The sequence below is a fragment of the Pseudorca crassidens genome, chromosome 1, assembly GCF_039906515.1.
Source record: "Pseudorca crassidens isolate mPseCra1 chromosome 1, mPseCra1.hap1, whole genome shotgun sequence".
Taxonomy (NCBI): domain Eukaryota; kingdom Metazoa; phylum Chordata; class Mammalia; order Artiodactyla; family Delphinidae; genus Pseudorca; species Pseudorca crassidens.
In genome coordinates this window covers 196,271,384-196,289,915 of record NC_090296.1, presented here as the reverse complement: position 1 = coordinate 196,289,915, position 18,532 = coordinate 196,271,384, and the positions used below count along the sequence as shown (strand labels likewise).

The window sequence follows — 18,532 nt, the reverse complement described above, 5'->3', positions numbered from 1 at the left end:
TTCTTTCATGGATCATGCATTTAGTGTTGTATCCAAAAAGTCATCACGGAACCCAGGCTCATCTAGATTTTTTTCTGTGTGACCTACAAATTTTATAGTTTTGCATTTTACATTTAGGTCTATGAGCCATTTTGAGTTAATTTTTGTGAAGGGTCCAAAACCTGTGTCTAGATTCTTTTGTTTTGCCTGTGGATGTCCAGTCATTTGTTGAAAAGACTATGAAAAGACTGTCTTTTCTCCAGTGTATTACCTTTGCTTCTTTCAAAGATTAGTTGAGCATATTTGTGTGGGTATATTTCTGGGCTCTCTACTCTGTTCTCTTGATCTATTTGTGTTTTTTCACTAGTACCACACTGTCTTGGTAATAATGGTACTTTTGTAGTAGCTTTGCAGTAAGTCTTGAAGTTGGGGAGTGTCAGTCTTCTGACTTTTTTCTTCCCCTTCAATATTGTGTTGGCTAATCTGGGTCTTTTGCTCCTCCATATAAACTTGTCTGTTCATCAGTACCCACAAAATAACTTGCTGGGATTTTGATTAGAATCGCACCAAATCTATAAGTCAAGTTGGAAAGAACTGACATCTTGACAAGATGGCATCTCCCCATCCATGAACATGGACTATCTCTCCATATCTTTTTTAGTTTAAAGAAAAATAACATTTACCAGAGGCAATCTATGTCTTATCACTTCAAAATTAAAATGGCCTAAAATTCCTGTATTTTTACTTCTGGACAATTTTCCCAGATAAATGTTTTACATACCAGTGATGGGGCACTAGCTCCTCAGTGTTCCTGGAGATCCTTTCCTCCAGCAGCCCTGGTATAGATATCCAACAGTGCAGGGGCTCAGAGAGGGAGACAGAGCATTGAAACACAAGCTCTGCCTAAATGGACTATTTGTCTCTTGTCAGTCCTCAACCCACGTTTTCTTCTTCCTCACATGCCTCAGGGCTGTATCAGAATAAGATTTTCCTTGTTCCCTTCCTTTCATCTTAGTTGCCGGGAAAGGGTGACAAGGTCAGATTATAGTCACTTTGAGGTCCAAACCTAGTTGAGATCTTTTTCCATGTTTTGTTCAGGCCACGTGAGGCTCTGGGCACTGATGATGGATGGAAATCACTTAAAGAGATGGCAGAGCTCAATTCCCATAACAGTGCACAGGATTCGAAATGGTGATAGCATTTTTGAAAACTGAGAAGTGACGATTTGTCACTGTACCTTATTTCTCTTAACACATGATTCTGTGATTTCTTCCTGTCATGTAGTTTCACTAGAGGTAATTAAGATTAAAAACTTAAAAGTCAGATCACAGTATTTTCTATCTATGAAGCTCTCCACGTATAGAAGAATTTTACCCTTAGATCTGCACTAATCCTAGTCACACATGTTAGTTCTGTTTCGTGTATCACCTCTGGTGTCGGAAACGCTTAGTGAGATTTGCACAGTGATTTCTCAGGTGTACAGAGGCAAACCCATCAGCAGCAGTATGGTAAGCTGAGAACATTCTTGCAGCTCAACCCTTTGCACAGTTTCTAGCTGTGTCCTGCCGAGGCTCTGTCCATCCCTAAGACCCTCCTTTCCTCCCAACTGTTTCACTGCCTTCTCCTCCCCTTCTCCTTCCCCTTCTCCTTCTTCTCCCTCTTCTTCTTCTCCTTCTTCTTTTCTCCTTCTCTCTCTCATTCCCTCTCTCTCCCTCCCCATCTTTCTGCATCACGTTCATGAGATCTATATTTGAAAGAGTTAAAGATAGACTGGGTAGGGCTTCTATTCATATTATGCCCCAACTCCCTTACTCTCCCAGTCAATCCTAAATATCATCGGCTAAACCTAGGAAAACCTGAAAAATGGCACAGTGCTTACTATACTATGTATTATGTCCTTCTCTAAATGAGGAAAGAAAACCTTCGAAGGGAAAAGCAAGACAAGACAATCATGAAGTTTTAAGCTAAAAAAAAAAAAAAGTACATAGACGAAGATCTCTATCTTGCCTGTTTTCACATTTTGAGTTCTAAAATTTAATAGCAACTTGTGATACATTCTATTAATTTCTAAAGGGAATAAATAAACTGTGTATATTCATACATATAACGCACGCATATGATATATATACAAGATATATATACATATATATAAGATATATATATCTTACTGCATTATAGAACCATTTAAAGTCAGATAAGGGGAATCAGGGGCCTCTAGACCAACCCTACTAAGTGGCAAAGTTAAGGTGAGACTTCTAGAGAAGCAAAAACGTTTATGTTTAACAACATCATTTAGAGGTGAGTGGAAAGCGTGCTCCTTAACGTAGATCTGGCACCACCGGACACTTGGAATCCTGGGACACCTGTATCATCCCAGGGCTTCCGTGCATCACGCTCTCCCTGGAGCTGCGGGAGAATCCAGGTGTCTTGGGAAATGGAATTGTTGATCCGGGGACACCATTTTTCTGAGTCATGAACCACACTTCCCCAGGCACCAGGGCTCTGAAGATTTCGCTGAGCTCACCATAGCACTGGTGATGTCTGGATCTGCGGAGAAGAAAACTTTCTTGGCACTTTATATGTTTTTGAAAATATTTTAAGGCTCGTGTCCTATTGATTTGATTAAAATTCATTCCTGAAACTTCATTTTCCAAGAAAACTTATCCTCTTTTCTGAATTTTGATGAGGTTTTCCTAGCAGGTCCACCTCATAGTTTATAAGGGCCTGTGATTCAGAGAATTACTTGGAATTAGGGTCATCTCACCACTCACGAGTAGGAAGGACCTGGAGATAGAAGCTCCTTCTGTTCTGGGGACGATGCTTTTCTTTCCTCTGCACTAGCTTCCACGGCTCCTGCCCTCCCCCTGTGTGCCCCACCCCCATACCCAGGGGGATTTTGTAGTGAAAGGAGGGACGGGCGAAGGAGGAGAGAAAGGAGACTTTCTCCAGCCAGCATTCCAGCACCTCCCGGGCCCGGTGCTACGGTCAACCACTCTCCCGGCCACGCCCCTTCCTCTGCACTGGTCCTTGGCTCCGTCCTCGGCCTCCTTCCTGCCCATCCCCCTCCTTTCCTCGTCTCCCTCAAGTCACCCACCACCTCCAGCTTCTGCCTTTTAGGCCAAATGAGTGTCACCAACCGCTTAGAAATTGAAGAGGCACCTATCTCCAGAACCCCAATTAGAAGCATTTGAATGCCTTTTTTAGGTGGAACTGTTACTATGTATGTAGGTTATCTCTATAGCACAACCCAGTGTCAGATATTCTGTGACTTAAAAGTCACTTTTATGGGCTTGACCTGGTTGCCTAACTGCCCATGTAACATAGTTGCTCTAGGAAAAAGCACGCGAGTTCCAGGAAGCCTTCTGATAGCACATCCTCCCCTAATCAGCTTTCCTTCCTTTATGATTGACCATGTTCCTCGTGAACTTAAGAGGGTAAGATTTTCCAGACCCACCGTGCTCTTTGTGAGTATAATGGATAGAGAGTCCTAGTCAACTGCGTTTAACTAGATAAGTAAAACAGAGCAACTTTAAAACCCTGTAAAATTCATGGCAGGAAGACAGTCTATTTTTGTTTCTTTTTACAGAGTATCATTTTGATATTCCAGCGTTGCAAACAAATAAGTGAAAAACAAAGGTCTAACCTACAGTTCCCGCGTTGGTGGTGGCGATCTCTAACCCAAGCTGGAAATAGGGAAGCCCAGCCTATTTCAGCGAGAACAGCTGGGACGTGTGGGGACGATGCACGGCTGCGCTCTGCCTGCTTCTCAGTTCACGGGGGGCTGCGCGCTAACGCTTCTGTCTCTGTGATTTGCTCTCCTGTTTTCTTCTGGGTAAACAGCGGGTCACAGAAAGTCGAGAGAGCCAGATGACGATTGAAGAGAGGAAGCAGCTCATCACCGTGAGAGAGGACGCCTGGAAGACCAGAGGCCGAGGGGCAGCCAACGACTCCACCCAGTTTACCGTGGCCGGCAGGATGGTGAAGCGAGGTCAGGATTCGTGTCCGCGCTCCGTCGCCCCCCCTACCCCCGCATCCCCGCCCACGGAGGAGACGTGGCCGGGGAGGGCTCAGTGTGAAAAATGAGGCCTTAGTCCGTTCTGGCTTTCACTCTCACTGAAATTGTGCGCACGTTTTCTGGGTAGGTTTTGTGAGATATTCCTACCGAAAGCCTTTTCCTACGACACCGTCATCTTCGACGTCAGACGCGTAATGCAATTAGTCACGTTTCAAAACAGCCATTTGGAGATGGAGCCCAGGTTTCAAAAGCAATTTTGCAAATCTGCTAACAAAGCTTAGTCCTTTCCTGTCGTTGCTTTGAAATTATTTCCATTTTCTTGCCATCTGGCAGTCAGTTCACCCAAATAAGCCTTTTTCTCAATGAAGGAGGAGTTTCTGTCTTCTCCCTTTTAGGGTAATTCCCAGGTCTCTTTCCATCAAACCAGAGTTCCCTGGCTTCGGAAGCCCCGTTTCCAGCGATGTTTTAATAGCTGTCCAGAGGATGGATCCACTTCCACAGGGGAGTGAGGTTTCCCTACAGAGGGGCAGTTTCCCTGCAGCTGAGCTCTTGGAACTAATTTGCAGCGGGGAATCCGAAGATGTATGAAAGTGACGAATCACGTGGTTAGAAGTCACCAGAGAGCTGAGGGGCTCCACATCCTGTAGGAGATGGTTAAAATCTGGGGTCCTTGTTCACCTGCGTGCACGTACCTTCATTTTCTAAGCTGTGGCTTAAGCAAATTTCTTAACTTAGTGATAAAGGTTTTCACATTCAGGTAGAGTTAACTTCCATTGGTGTCTGCTTTCTAGGTTTGCAGTTGGCTTTCCTCAAAACCTTTCAGGATCCTCACTCAAAGACAGTGCCTAGCTCATTGTAGGCTCATGATAAATATTTGCAGAAGGAAAGGAGGGAGGCAGGGAGGGAGAGAGAAAGGAAGGGAAGGAGGGAGGGAAAAGCCCCGAACTGAGATGAACCTAGATCTTGGTGGAAAAACCCTTTGTAACAAATTTATTAACTTTGCTTGGAATTGTCAAGGATAACAGAAGATAATTTACTCTCAGAATGAGGTGGCATTTGAATATGTTCTGTATACTTTACATGACCCCCATCCCCATGTTAACTAAAGCAGATTAAGGCCCACGTTGGTTAAGAAGAACTCGAGCTGAGAACTTGAACTGGAGCTCAGACCTGCCAGCTTCTAGCCCAGGCTTTTATCCTGATGACTTTTCACTTTGGTTTCCTCTTTCCTCTTCCATCTGAAAAGATGGTAATTTATTTGAAGTCGGGCCCTTACTACCAGATACCACTGCCCTTGTCCACAGGAGTGTCAGAGGAAGTAGCTTTGCTCTTAGGCAGGTTTGGAGAGTAAAGTCAGAGATGTTCCTCTCCCTTAGTGGATGAGTTCGCGTTCACGTGTTTCTGAATAAATCAGGGATCTTGATTTAACGGGTGCGATGTGACTTTGCTCAGGAAATAATTTTCTTGTACTTTCAATCTAATGGAAAAACTGGACCCTGGTTTTCTAATATTCGTTACCACCTACACAGTGATGTGTTTCACTCAGTCACCGCTCTTTTGGATTTGCAGTGATAGGGCGTCCAATGTCCTACACTCGCCAAAGAATTAGTAGTCCCCACTCTGCAGCCACCGAGGTTTCCTATCTCCTCCGGTTACTGTGTACCTGCGAGCTGCCGAGAGGCGTGCCGTACCCTGATTTTCATTCTCTCACCCCAGAACACTCTCTTCTCCCCAGCCTCGCCAGGACTGTCTCCCTTTTTCTAATTCCTAGACGCTACATAACAGTGAGGACGCCACAGATTTCTGTGGTATTCTAGAATTCTCCTGGAAGGAAGGTACTCAAAGTGCACCTTTGAATAAAAGAGATGTGAAATGTTCCTGAAGAGAGCAGGTGACTGGTTATTGCCTGTAGAATTCACTGAAAAGAGGTGTGGGGAATGCTTTGTTTTGTTTTAACATGGTGAAATTTAAATCTGTGTGCCCTCCCCCACTATGGCCGAACCCTAAATCTCTCCAGGAAGGAGCTGGTCCACCTCTGGGAGCTCCGCACTGCAGCCTGAACAGGCAGCAGGGCGCGCGGCGACAGCACGAGGGGCTGGTGTCCTGGTCGGCTGGAGTCAGGCCTGTTTTATTGGCTTCAGAGTTAGTGACCCTCTGTGCTCATGAAATCTTCCCGTGCCTCTTACGCACCCTCCTGGCAGGTCCCAGCCGGTGACACCAAAGTTTACTTATCCTCTTAGCATCTTTCAAGAAAGTTGACTTTCTCACGGATAGAAACCCTTTGCAGTTCCGGTAAAGAAATAATTTTTTAAAATGTTGTTGACATCATTAAGGAAGTACACGTACATGTTGAGAAGTACTTCTAGAATATCACCTAAAATTTAAGTTGTAAACTGCATTTCAGTATTTTTCCTTAAAAGTTTTGTGCTGTAGCACATCCCGCTCCACCTCACAGGAGGGAGGGGCAGATCCACTCACTTCAGTGATTCTTTTTCCCGTAAGTGACAGTGATTTACATATTCTCCCTTTGTGGTTCTCAGAGCGATACTTAACATGGCAACGTCACCTAAGGGTTTCTCGTTTCTTACAAACAGAGACAAAGAATATTAAGGTCTCATTTTGTTCTTTGTAACTAATTACTTCCCTTTCGAATCCCTCCTAAGGTTAGGGAAGAATACTCATCTTTGTCTTTATTAAGGTTTCTTACTCTAATCAGATGCCTTCTTCAGGCTGGAACGTCTGTCTTTCCCTCTCATGTGTCTTTTACCATTTCTCCGTTGAAAGATTCCCCATCCTGCTTCTTGGTAGACGCAGGTGGAAGCATGTCCCTAGCTCCCAGCCACACCTGACATGGGTACGATCCTCCAACAGTCACAGATCAGTACAGATGGTTCCTCTTGTGCCTTTCTTACAGAGCTTAGCACCCTCTGCATTATTGCCTAATAGGACCACACTCTGAGTGACGCCCCCAAAGGCCAGACTGTCCCCATGTCCTCTCAGCTGGGAGGGACACTGCGGGGCACTTCCCGGCCGGCGTGGCAAGCCCAGTCTCCCCCATCCTCTGCGGGGATGGTGCAGAAACAACTGACCGTCCGCATCCTCGCGTTCCGCAGCCACGAATTCAACCAACCGTGATCAAAAAACAATTTTAATTCCAGAGAATTCCCGAAAGCAGAACTGGAATTTGCCACCTCGGCTCTTTACACAGCATTTACGTTGTCTTAGGTATAATGAGGCGTCCAGAGATGGTCTAGAGTACACGGGAGGGTGTGCGTAGACTGTATGCAAACCTGCCATTGTGTATAAGGGACTTGAGCATCTGTGGATTTTGGTACCCACGGGGGTCCTGGAATCAACCCCTTGTGGATACCAAGGGACGACTGTATACTTTCTCTTCAGCTACCCCCACTGCCCCCAAAGCCTCCAGACGTCACCATTTCATCTGTTCGAGGACATTCTGGTTGCCTTCGTGTCTTCGTGGTTCAGTGTGGAATGGCAGCCTGACAGCCGCTGCAGGCCTTGGAAGCAGCAAAACCCTGTCTCCATTGGCAGGTGTCCTGCACGTGTGGGCACGGTCCCTGCCAGATGCACATATGTGTGTCCCATGCGTGTGTGTAAATTCTGTGAATTGTCAGATCTCCGTTGGGACTCGTGGCCGTCCCTCAGGGTCCTGGGAACTTCCGGAAGTTTCCTCAGATGCTCAGTAGCTCCTTTGTCTGCTCTGCAGGTCTGGCGTCCCCCACTGCCATCACCCCAGTAGCGTCCCCTATCTGCAGTAGAACGAGGGGCACCACGCCAGTTTCCAGACCCCTGGAAGGTGAGTCACCAGGCACCCAATGGGCCAAGAGGTCTGTGATCAGAAGAGCCCTCCGTGCTTCTCTCACCTGTGTTTTCTACTTGCCTAGATATCGAAGCCAGACCAGACATGCAATTAGAATCAGACCTCAAGCTGGACCGGCTGGAAACCTTTCTGAGAAGGCTGAATAACAAAGGTACACGCCAGGAGCCAGAGGGAAGCTTGGGTTCATGTGCTTGTAGCCAGTGTGACTCGGGTTTCAGTGGGTAGCTCAGGAAGCCTAGGGACACCTGCCCTGCTCTCAGAGTCTCTAGATCCCGGATTGCTTTTTCTCCTCAGCTAAATTGTCTTCTATTGCGACGTCACCAGTTCATACTGTAAGCATCATCTTTGTTGTTAGGTTTTAAGAAATGAAGTTATTGGTCAACATTGATTAGAGTACCAAACTCTGGTTCACTTGGTAATGAACTCAGTAGGGAGCCCCCAATAACACATTTGTTCCTGGATCTAAACCCTTGGGATGGGCTTCCCTGTTGGCGCAGTGGTTGAGAGTCCGCCTGCCAATTCAGGGGACACGGGTTTGAGCCCCGGTCCGGGAAGATCCCACATGCCGCGGAGCGGCTGGGCCCGTGAGCCACAACTACTGAGCCTGCGCTCTACAGCCTGCGAGCCACTACTGAGCCCACACGGCACAACTACTGGAGCCTGCGTGCCTAGAGCCCGTGCTCCCCAACAAGAGAAGCCACCTCAATGAGAAGCCCGTGCACAGCAACGAAGAGTAGCCCCTGCTCACTGCAACTAGAGAAAGCCCGCGCGCAGCAACGAAGACCCAACGCGGCCAAAAATAAAATCAATTAATAAATAAATTTATGAAAAAGAAGTAAATAAACCCTTGGGATGTCATCCAATCAGGATTGTAGACTCGGTAATTTTGCCTTTAACCCTGAAAGCAGATTATTACACGAAATCAACGTGAACTTGGGCCTGATAAACTTTCAGTCGTATATGTCAATTTCCAGTAAGGTAGCAGCTGCTATTATAATCACAAATGATTTCTAAAAGAAATTTCTAGTGAATAAATAAAGATTTCAATACAAAAGTCCATGAAGTATATATAATAAAAGAATAACATGCAGAAATAGCCTCATCTCTTAATGAAAATGTCCAGTACTTGCAATTTATCAAATACTAAGCACTGGAGTCCCTGCTATTGACAGTGACCCCTATAGGTTGAAAATAATACAGACAACCACCTGAAACCAGAAATACAAAAGTGTAATATAACAACAAAGCTGGCAAGGCGAAGAATGCAAACGAGTCAGAGTTTACTACCTACATGTAACGGTGATCTAGCCCGGGGGTCGGCAAACTAATCCAGCTCACCTCCTCTTTTGGTAAATAAAGTTTTATTGGAACACAGTCGTGCCCATTCCTTAGCTTATTGGTAATAGTTGCTTTTGTACTATAGCAGCAGGGTCATGTAAGGGGCAACACAGGTCAAATAGACTCCCGTGCAAAGCCTAAAATATTTACTACGTGACCCTTTGCAGGAAAAGTTTTCACCAAGCCCTGATCTAGAAGGAGGCTGAGCTAGTTCTGCGTCCAAAAGAGCAAAAAGAGCAGGTTCAGAAATTCCCGGTGTGCTGGAGCCTCCATCCCTCCTAGCACTCACAGTGCACGCTCTGTTCAGACGGGAAGTCCTCTCCTGAGAAGGCAGCTGATACCCAGGAAGCATCTACAGAACCCTGGACATCCCTGTCATGTTTGCTCCACTCCTGGACCTTAGCGGGAAGAAAATCATTTTTAAGATTCAGTGAAGCATAGTTGGAGTCATGTTTTTACACAAATCTCAGGTCATTGATTTGCTTGTTTGTCGGTAGTTGGTGGGATGCAGGAAACGGTCCTCACCGTCACCGGGAAATCCGTTAAAGAGGTGATGAAGCCGGACGATGAGGAAACCTTTGCCAAGTTCTACCGCAGCATGGATTCCGCTCTACCGAGAAGCCCCGTGGAGCTGGACGAGGACTTTGATGTCATTTTCGATCCTTATGCCCCCAAGTGAGTTATTTCATTTCCCATCTTTCACCCCTGGAGAAACGGATTCCTTCACTGGTCTCCACACAGCACTTCCTCGAGAATCTTCTCTCACTGTTACCTCCTTCTGCGATAGAACTTCATTGCAGCCAGCCTGATACCAGCCAAGGTTCTTGGCCTCCCCCAGTCAATAGAAGTTGATAACAGGCCAGACAAGAAATTCAGGCAGGGCTTTATTGGGACCCCTGCTGCAGCAGTGGGGAGAGAGAACAAGTAACAGGTTCCCTTGCTCGCTCCCCGAGGGGGGTGAGCTGCTTCCTTATATGGGGAGAGGGCAGGGGCGGGTCCAGGGGTCGGGCTGGAGGCGTGGCTTAGGTGGCTTGCCCACCCCTTCGGTGGTGGTGTGTGTATAGGGCATGGGCAGTGCCCTGCTTTGGCTCCTGGTACCCTGTTTTGGCTCCCTGCTCTTCAGAAGCAGCAGTTGGGTTTTTTGGTCTTTCTGTATCCTTTGTCCATAATTTGGCCCAATTGCACATGCACAGTTATTTTTAGTCCCTTATCGTTTTTTGTATTTTGTTGCTTGAGGAGAGGCGTGTGTCCAGGTGTAAGCCCTGCAGCAAAGGGTCTCAGGTCCCAGCCCGTCTCAAAATCACAATTCTCTAGAACCAGACACTGGGCTAGATAGAGCTTGCGTACCCAGGACAGACGTCCCCTCCGGCAGAAAGCCTTGCATCCCCACCACATGCCTGGTCCATAAAAATAAAGTGACTGTGTTTATCATGTCACTCAAATATTGTTTTGCAGACTTTATGAACACTGGTTAGCAGAAATTTCTATGCCTTTCTTCATTTGACACGTCAAATTCTTACTCAACTTTGCAAACTGTTTGGATCACCTGGGCTCTAGTGAGTACAGCTAACTAGAAAATCAATGAAACGTGTTACTTAATTTGCAATCGTTGATAAGGTCAATAGATCTGAGGGTTTTCTCAGTGATGTCCCAGGGTCCCTCTTCATGCAGGAACGTGACTAAACCGCCAAAGAGTGTTCCTGGTGTTAGGATTCCCTTGGTTGTGATTGCCACAAAGAAAGCCAAGTCCAGCTGGCTTCAGCAGAAGAGAGGCGTGGAGGGAGTTACAGGTTCACCCCTTGAAAAGCGCAGGCATGAACTCAGGTTCCAGGGGCTCAGAATGAGGCCTCTCGCACCTGGTTCCTTTAGGCTGGCTTTCCTCTCAGTCAGGCTGTCACCACGTGGTAGATGGTCACCCCTCACTCCGGATTTATATCCCATCTCCTTGGCCACCGCCAGCACAGGCTGCTGACCTGCCCAGCCTTCCCAGAAGAAGTTCCAGGCTTGATTTTCTTGGGTTTGCATCCAGCCCTACAGCCATCATTGTGGCCAAGGGGATGGAAGATGCTGATTGGCCAGCAGTGGGTGGTCTTTGGATTCCCCCTCCGGAGCCAGGGTAGGGGACAGGGCATGGAGGGAGATGGTTCCCCCAAAGGAAAGTCAAGGAGCTCTTACGAGAAGCAGGGAGAGTGTGCTGGGTGAGCTAATAACCCCACGGCCATCCACCACGTGTATCTGTTGCCCACAAATTTTTCAGAGTGCCCTTCTCTTCCGGAAGTCTGCGTGGTTATCATAAATGTTTCCTTAAGCCGCTCCTGATACCTGTTTTGCATTTTTCAATGTGTTCAGTTTTTTTCAATTTGCTGCCTTAAGAAAACGAACAATGTGCCGTTCCCCACCTTGAGGTAATATTTTGGGTATCTGCATACATTGGTAGTGAACCATCATTGCCCAGTCTTCTCCTCACCCAAATATTGTTTACATGGTTACATTGATATGTATGTTCACACACACACACACACACACACACACACACACACACGACAATGTTCTGTATGAAAGAGGACCTCCAGGTACAGCGATCCATGCACTTAAGACATTAAAAGCAGCTGGAATCTGCTGGGAAACCATGTGACTGGGTCCACCCCTCTCCCGGTGTCTGGTCTTCTGCCCCAGAGAGCTGAGTGTGCGTGTGTGAGGGTCATAGTTGGTTTTGTGGGCCTCTTTTATTTCAGTATATTTTTCAAAATAGTGCTTATTTTCCAGAGGGGGGCAGTGGGGAACTTGGGGAGGGAACTGGGAAACTTGCATGGAGAGGAAGCTGAGTCTGGTGGAGAGAGGGTTAAATCAGGAAGCAGTGGCTGGCTGTCCATCCGCAGAGGGCTTACTGGAGCCCAAAGGAGGAGAGGTGGTCCTATTCCGGCAGGAGAAGTAGTGATCAGCGTGTTGTGGGTGCGATGAGAGGGAAGGACCGCACCCTTCAGGGCTGTCCAGGAGGGGGATGGGCTGCCCCAGAGGCACTGGCCGCTCCTCCAGCTGGAGACCACGGGGCGTGGTGAGAGCGGGGCTCCAGGCGTGGGCTGGCATCTGGAACTAAATGGGCTTCAGTCTCCCACCTCCGAGATCCTCAGTGGAGGGGTGATGGGAGGGGAGGAACTGTACGATTATAACGAAGTCAAGAACTAAAATCGCGGCACCCGCCGCTTCAGCTCAGACACACGCAAGCCACGAGGCGGGGGTGACACTGCAGCCCCAGGCCACACCAGCTCTGCTCTGCCTCCTAGGTTGACATCCTCTGTGGCTGAGCACAAGCGTGCGGTGAGGCCCAAGCGCCGGGTTCAGGCTTCCAAAAACCCCCTGAAGATGCTGGCGGCAAGGGAAGATCTCCTCCAGGGGTACACGGAGCAGAGACTGAACGTGGCCTTCGTGGAATCAAAGCGTATGAAAGTCGAAAAGAGTGAGTATCAGGGCCATCCCCAGCTGTGCGCTCGGGAACCGGGGAGCCTGTGACTCTGTCCTCTCCTTTCCCTGCCTTGCAAAGGCCAATGACAGCGCCCGGAGACTCTCGTGCAAGAAAAATGAGCACGTCTGTACACACACGTGCACACCTGCAGAAACTCTGCTTGGAACGGAAAGGCTTGCAGTGTGGCCCGTCTATTCACTGACATCAAATGATCCTGTTTTGTTGAGTTTTCTTTCAAGAGGTTGGAGGAAAGGGAGGTTGCTGGGCTTTGCAATTCAACCCACTTCCAAACACAGCAATTCTTCACTTGATCTTATTCTAGAGCAAATGATCCGATCTCTCGTGGGCAAGTGTCCCAAATCTCTGTTTCTGCATTATTAATTAATGCAGAAACCGGTGTTCTTCACATCGTTTTGGGCAGGACCCTCGGGCTCCTTGGAGCTGGGATGTGGGCTGTGGGGGAGCCGGGAGAGTGGGATGGGGCAGTGAATGGAGCGTGGGAGCAGGCCCGAGGTTTTCATCCCACTTCAGGCTAAACCTTCGGCTTTTATCTGCCTGGTCCTGTGGGGCTCCCCGGTTCTCAGACTGGTTTTCCCAGCGGAGCTGATGGCATGCGTAATCTTGTTATTCGGAAGATTCTTGCTGTCATTTTTATTTTCCTATAGCGCTCATAAACCTACTTACTAAAGTTTATTTTTAGAAATAGTCTTTGGATGAAGTGGTTGAGTCTTTCCATGATAACTGGTTTACTAAATAAGATATTACGAAATCTCTGTGCCATACGAGTTATCAGGTAGTGTTATATTTCTTCAGTGTTCGAACCTCATCCCAGCAAAATAATTTTCTGAGTTTCTCTCTAGCATATGCATAGTTTTTTAAACAATGAGCTGGAGAAATAGAGGTTTCTTGGCACAAGTTTTATGTACTTTAACTGTATCTCCACTTTTTGGGGACACATGTACATTTGTTGGTCCACACTGAAAATCCAGCATCTTGTTACAATCTTAAATCTGAGAGCAGGTGATCTCAAGAGATCGTGTAGTTGTTCACTTAGCCTCCAGAGAAAGATGAGAACTAAACCATGCCTACAAGGTGCCTGCTTTTCTGCATATAAAGACTGTGGATGGAAGATGTCTAACAGTCTCCCTTAGGATGCGTTTTCAGCATCTAACACGGTGAGGAACGATAACAGCTTTAGTGGAATTGCAGCGCGAGTCCAGCTCCTGATTTTATACTGATGTGGCTGGTCCACAGGGCCACTCAATTCCTGTCTCTGCATGGCCAGGGTGACACTCTTCGGCAAGCATTTACACTTTCAATCCTATGTTTAATTCCTAACACAAGCTTCACTGCATAGTTAATCAGACCGGAGTATGCTTTCCCCATCAGGATTAACTTGAAAGGAAAACAGGAGAGAGTCACTTATGCACGATCGCTGGGTGTAAACACTGTCATTTCTCCTGAATGTCTTGCTTCCCCTGCACTGTGTTTCCTCCTTTGACCCTCCCAGTGTCCGCCAGCTCCAACTTCTCAGAAGTCACCCTGGCGGGATTAGCCAGCAAAGAAAACTTCAGCAACGTCAGCCTGCGGAGCGTGAACCTGACGGAACAGAATTCCAACAATAGCGCGGTGCCCTACAAAAAGCTGATGCTGTTACAGGTTAAAGGTATTTAGAGCGGCAGAGAGAATGACACACGACCAGGGATTTTAGCCTGGTAACATCGGGAGGCCTGACGTCCCCCTACTTGCCCGAAGGGAGAAGGGAACGCATGCTTTCGGGTGCCACCTCATCTCACATCAACGTCACAGAATCCCACTAGGTGGGAAATATTACGCCCGCGTGGTAGCGCTTCCTGATGCGGCCGAGGCCCCAGCAGCGGCTGAGCAGCAGGGCTGGCTTTGAACCCTGGTCTGTCTGATTCCAGAACCGCAGCAGAAGCTGCTGCTCCGCTTCCCGTGGCCCCGGCCGCACACTGCATGCGGTCACCAGGCACCCCCTCAGCCACCAGAGTGTTCTCTCCATCTGTCCTCCTCGCCAGGGTCAGCAGGAGTTAGGGCAGCGGGATGGAGAGAGGGCCGTTCCTGAGGAAGGGATCAAGGGAGCATGGGGCAGGGGGTCTCAGCGGCTCCAGCACCCTCCCTCCTCCCTCCTCCCTCCCTCCCTCTTCCCTCCCTCTTCCCTCCCTCTTCACTCCCTTCCTCCCTCTTCCCTCCCTTCCTCCCTCCCTCCCTCCCTCCCTCCTCCCTCCTCCCTCCCTCCCTCCCTCCCTCTTCCCTCCCTCCTCCCTCCTCCCTCCTCCCTTCCTCCCTCCCTCCTCCCTCCCCCCTCCCTCTCTCTTTCTCTCTCTCAACCTCTTTTGCTTTCTCCCTCCCTGTCTTCCTTCCTTTCCTTCCTTCTTTCTCTCTCTCTTCCCTCCCTCCCTCCCTGTCTCTCTCCCTCTCTCTCTCTTCCTCTATCTCTTTTCCTTTCTTCCTTCCCTCCCTCTCTCCCTGTAGCAAGGAGCCCTAACCCACAACCAGGGGGGCTCTGGCTCTGCCCCAGTGACTTAGCTGCCTCGGGCGGCACTGCTGTAAATTAATGCTCAAGGAAAGCATGACCTGTCCTCTGCTTCGCTGGGGGTTTGCGGGGTGTGTCTGCGTGGCCACTGTCCTTTCTAGTGTATTTAAAAGACCCGTGAAAAGTGCACACCACCCGCCTCCGTTCCTACGTTGTGGCGCAGAGACTACACCATCAGTGTGATTGTGGAAAGATTGAAACCGTTTAGGAGGAGTTGGAACCTGCACAAGGCAGTGCTTCCCTCTGAGCTGAGTCCTCTCCAGACTCAAGTTTTCGGTTTAGAGGAGAACTCCCAAGGATGCAGAGGCTCTCTGAAGGCCCTCGCCTTGCCCCGGCCCGCAGAGGCTGTTAAGTGTAGGAGGTGGGCTGAGTGGAGAGAGACCAGGAGATGAGTGGGGGAGGGGAAAGGAGGTGTCTGCTGGTGTCCCTGGGGGAGGGAACCTTAATTAATCTATTCACGTTCTGTCAAGGGACACTGCTAATGGTCCTGGGAAACATGGTGACCTCTGGGAACCTGCCACCAGGGAGGGTCATCGACGAGGCTATGCCTCTAAGTGCCCTGGGTCATGGGAACTCACGTGAACACATGAGGCTGTTCAGGATGGGAAGTCGGGGGCGGGGATGCTTCGGACGCGGGGTGCTTCCCGGTCGGCCCTGCCGGGGCTGCGGGACAGTGCTCGTCTCTGGGGAGACGGTGACCCTGTGCCTCGTGCTCAGGAAGAAGACACGTGCAGACGCGGCTGGTGGAACCTCGCGCTTCTTCCCTCAACAGCGGGGACTGCTTCCTCGTGCTGTCCCCCCACCACTGCTTCCTGTGGGTCGGAGAGTTTGCCAACGTCATAGAGAAGGCAAAGGTCGGTATCTGAGGAACGAAAGTGGTCTCGTTTTGCATCTCCTTTAGACACAGGTAGAATGTTCTTCCAGTGGCCAGATCCCCAGAAGGCTTCTTAAACGTCCAGTGTTTCATTCAAGCGAGAGGGGATGGGCGTGTTTATCGTCCAGAAGGTCTCTGAAACAAGCTCCTAGTAAGCGCTTACGGGGGATGTTTTAAAAGGAATCTGGCCTGTGCCTCCAGGTTGGAAGTTCTGGTTCATCCTTCCTTCTGTGGAGAAAAAGAACTGGCCCATCACTTCCAGGCTGTTTATCCTAGGTGTCTAGGAAGTCCTGCTGTGGATCTATTGAATGAGTCTATTGAATGAGACTTTAGTGGGAGAAGACCAGGGAGTGGGTATTTTTATTTGGGGTTTTCTTTCCCCTTTATTTATTTTTAATTGAAGTCGAGTTGATTTACAATGTTGTGTTAATTTCTGCTGTACAGCAAGGTGATTCAGTTACACATATATATACTTTTTCATCTTCTTTTCCATGACGGTTTATCACAGGCTGTTGAATATAGTTCCCTGTGCTCTACAGTAGGACCTTGTTTTTTATCCATCCTCTATGTGATGGTTTGCATCTGCTTATCCCACACTCCTACTCCATCCCTCCCCCACCCGCCCCCTCGCCCTTGGCAACCACAAGTCTGTGCTCTATGTCTGTGAGTTAATTTCTGTTTTGTAGAGAGGTTCCTTTGTGTCATACTTTAGATTCCACATATAAGTGGTATCATATGGTATTCGTCTTTCTCTTTCTGACTTACTTCACTTAGTATAATCTCTAGTTGCATCCGTGTTGCTGCAAATGGCATGATTTTGTTCTTTTATGTGGCTGAGTAATGGGATGGGTATTCTTAAAAAGCTTCACGAATGATCTTTTGTATTTGAAGATGGACAGGTGTTGCTGTAAAGAATGGATACCCCCAGTCCTTCCGTTCCATTTTCTTGACTTTTAGACAGTCCCCAGCCACCAGTGCCCCCGGACCCTGTGGCCACAAGGTTTTCCTTCCAGACACGCTGTCTCTCTACTCTGATTTCAGCGTTGCCCCTCCCTCTGACCGTGGGCTTGTCTGCCCAGGTAACTGTGTTCCTCTCTCTTTTTAGGCCTCAGAACTTGCAAGTTTAATTCAGACCAAGAGGGAACTTGGTTGTAGAGCTACTTATATCCAAACTATCGAAGAAGGAATTAACACACACACTCATGCAGCCAAAGACTTCTGGAAGCTTCTGGGCGGCCAAACCAGTTACCAGTGTAAGCGTTTACTGCGTCTCAGAGAATGAGACTTGCCTACCTTTCCTCCTCGCCTGCTTCCTTCTCCCAAACCAGCCTCCCTCCAGTGGGAAGCATAATGTCCTCTTCCCGTTCTCACCCCAAAGCTGCTGGAGACCCAAAGGAAGATGAGCTCTATGAAACGGCCATAATAGAAACCAACTGCATTTACCGACTAATGGATGACAAACTCGTTCCTGATGACGACTACTGGGGGAAGATTCCAAAGTGCTCCCTTCTGCAGGCAAGAGAGGTACAGTGAGTGGTCTGCCCTTCGGCAGGAAAGCCCTTGGCCCCGGGCTGCCCGCTAAAACAGGCAGTAAGTACCGACAGACGCTAGCCAGGGACGGTACTCGCTGCACACCAGACATCTGTTTATTTTTATTAACTTTTATCTTACATTGGAGTCTAGTTGATTCACAGTGTTTTTTTAGTTCCCGGTGTACAGCAGAGTGATTCCGGTATACATATACATGTATCCTTTTTCACATTCTTCTCCCGTTTAGGTTATTACAGAATGTTGAGCAGAGTTCCCTGGGCTATACAGTAGGTCCTTGTTGGTTGTCTGTTTTAAATATAGTAGTGTGTACCTGCAGAGACATCTTTTTAAAGGCTGCCTACCGATCTGTGATTTCAAACCGTTACTGCCATCTTAGATGCTGATACCGAATTCCGAATGTTGTTCAGAGGAGGCATGGGTCATTGAAGGCTTTTCTGTTTTAGGCCAGATAGAAATACGACTTAGCCCCATCTCTTGATTTTTGTATAAACATTAAATATCTTTCAGTCCTTAAGTTTCAGGAGACATAGGTGTATCTGTAGTGTGTGGGTTTGCCAAGTAATGTGCTCATTTTTCCTCTCACACCAGCACATATTTATTTTTACAAAATTACATACATTTCCAGCACCACTAAGTTTTTTTTTTTTTTTTTTTTTTTTTTTTGCCTGCACCACTCAGCTTGCGGGGATCTTAGTTCCCCGACCGGGGATCAAACCCGAGCCCCTGGCAGTGGAAGCTGGAGTCCTAACTACTGGACTGCCAGGGAAGTCCCACCACTAAGTATTCTGAGTGTTGAGAAAAAAAACGGGAAGACGCAAAAGGACTTTAAATTTCGTTGGGTAGAAGGCTAGCAGAAAGGGTGTCATCCAAAGATAGACTGATTGTATGACAAATTTAAACGGAGAAAAAATGCC

General features: G+C 48.0%; 1 protein-coding gene across 14 annotated transcripts in view; it reads left to right on the top strand.

The window, feature by feature from the left end:
- SVIL (supervillin) overlaps positions 1–18,532 on the top strand; it is a 235,394-nt gene that overhangs the window by 192,500 nt on the left and 24,362 nt on the right. For all 14 annotated transcript variants that reach the window (XM_067705079.1, XM_067705082.1, XM_067705083.1 and 11 more), the window contains 9 exons: positions 3,820–3,967; positions 7,722–7,811; positions 7,900–7,986; positions 9,671–9,848; positions 12,458–12,630; positions 14,147–14,302; positions 15,911–16,047; positions 17,173–17,320; positions 17,446–17,591. In XM_067705079.1, the coding sequence (XP_067561180.1) occupies positions 3,820–3,967; positions 7,722–7,811; positions 7,900–7,986; positions 9,671–9,848; positions 12,458–12,630; positions 14,147–14,302; positions 15,911–16,047; positions 17,173–17,320; positions 17,446–17,591 (1,263 nt within the window). The remainder of the gene's footprint in view (positions 1–3,819; positions 3,968–7,721; positions 7,812–7,899; positions 7,987–9,670; positions 9,849–12,457; positions 12,631–14,146; positions 14,303–15,910; positions 16,048–17,172; positions 17,321–17,445; positions 17,592–18,532) is intronic.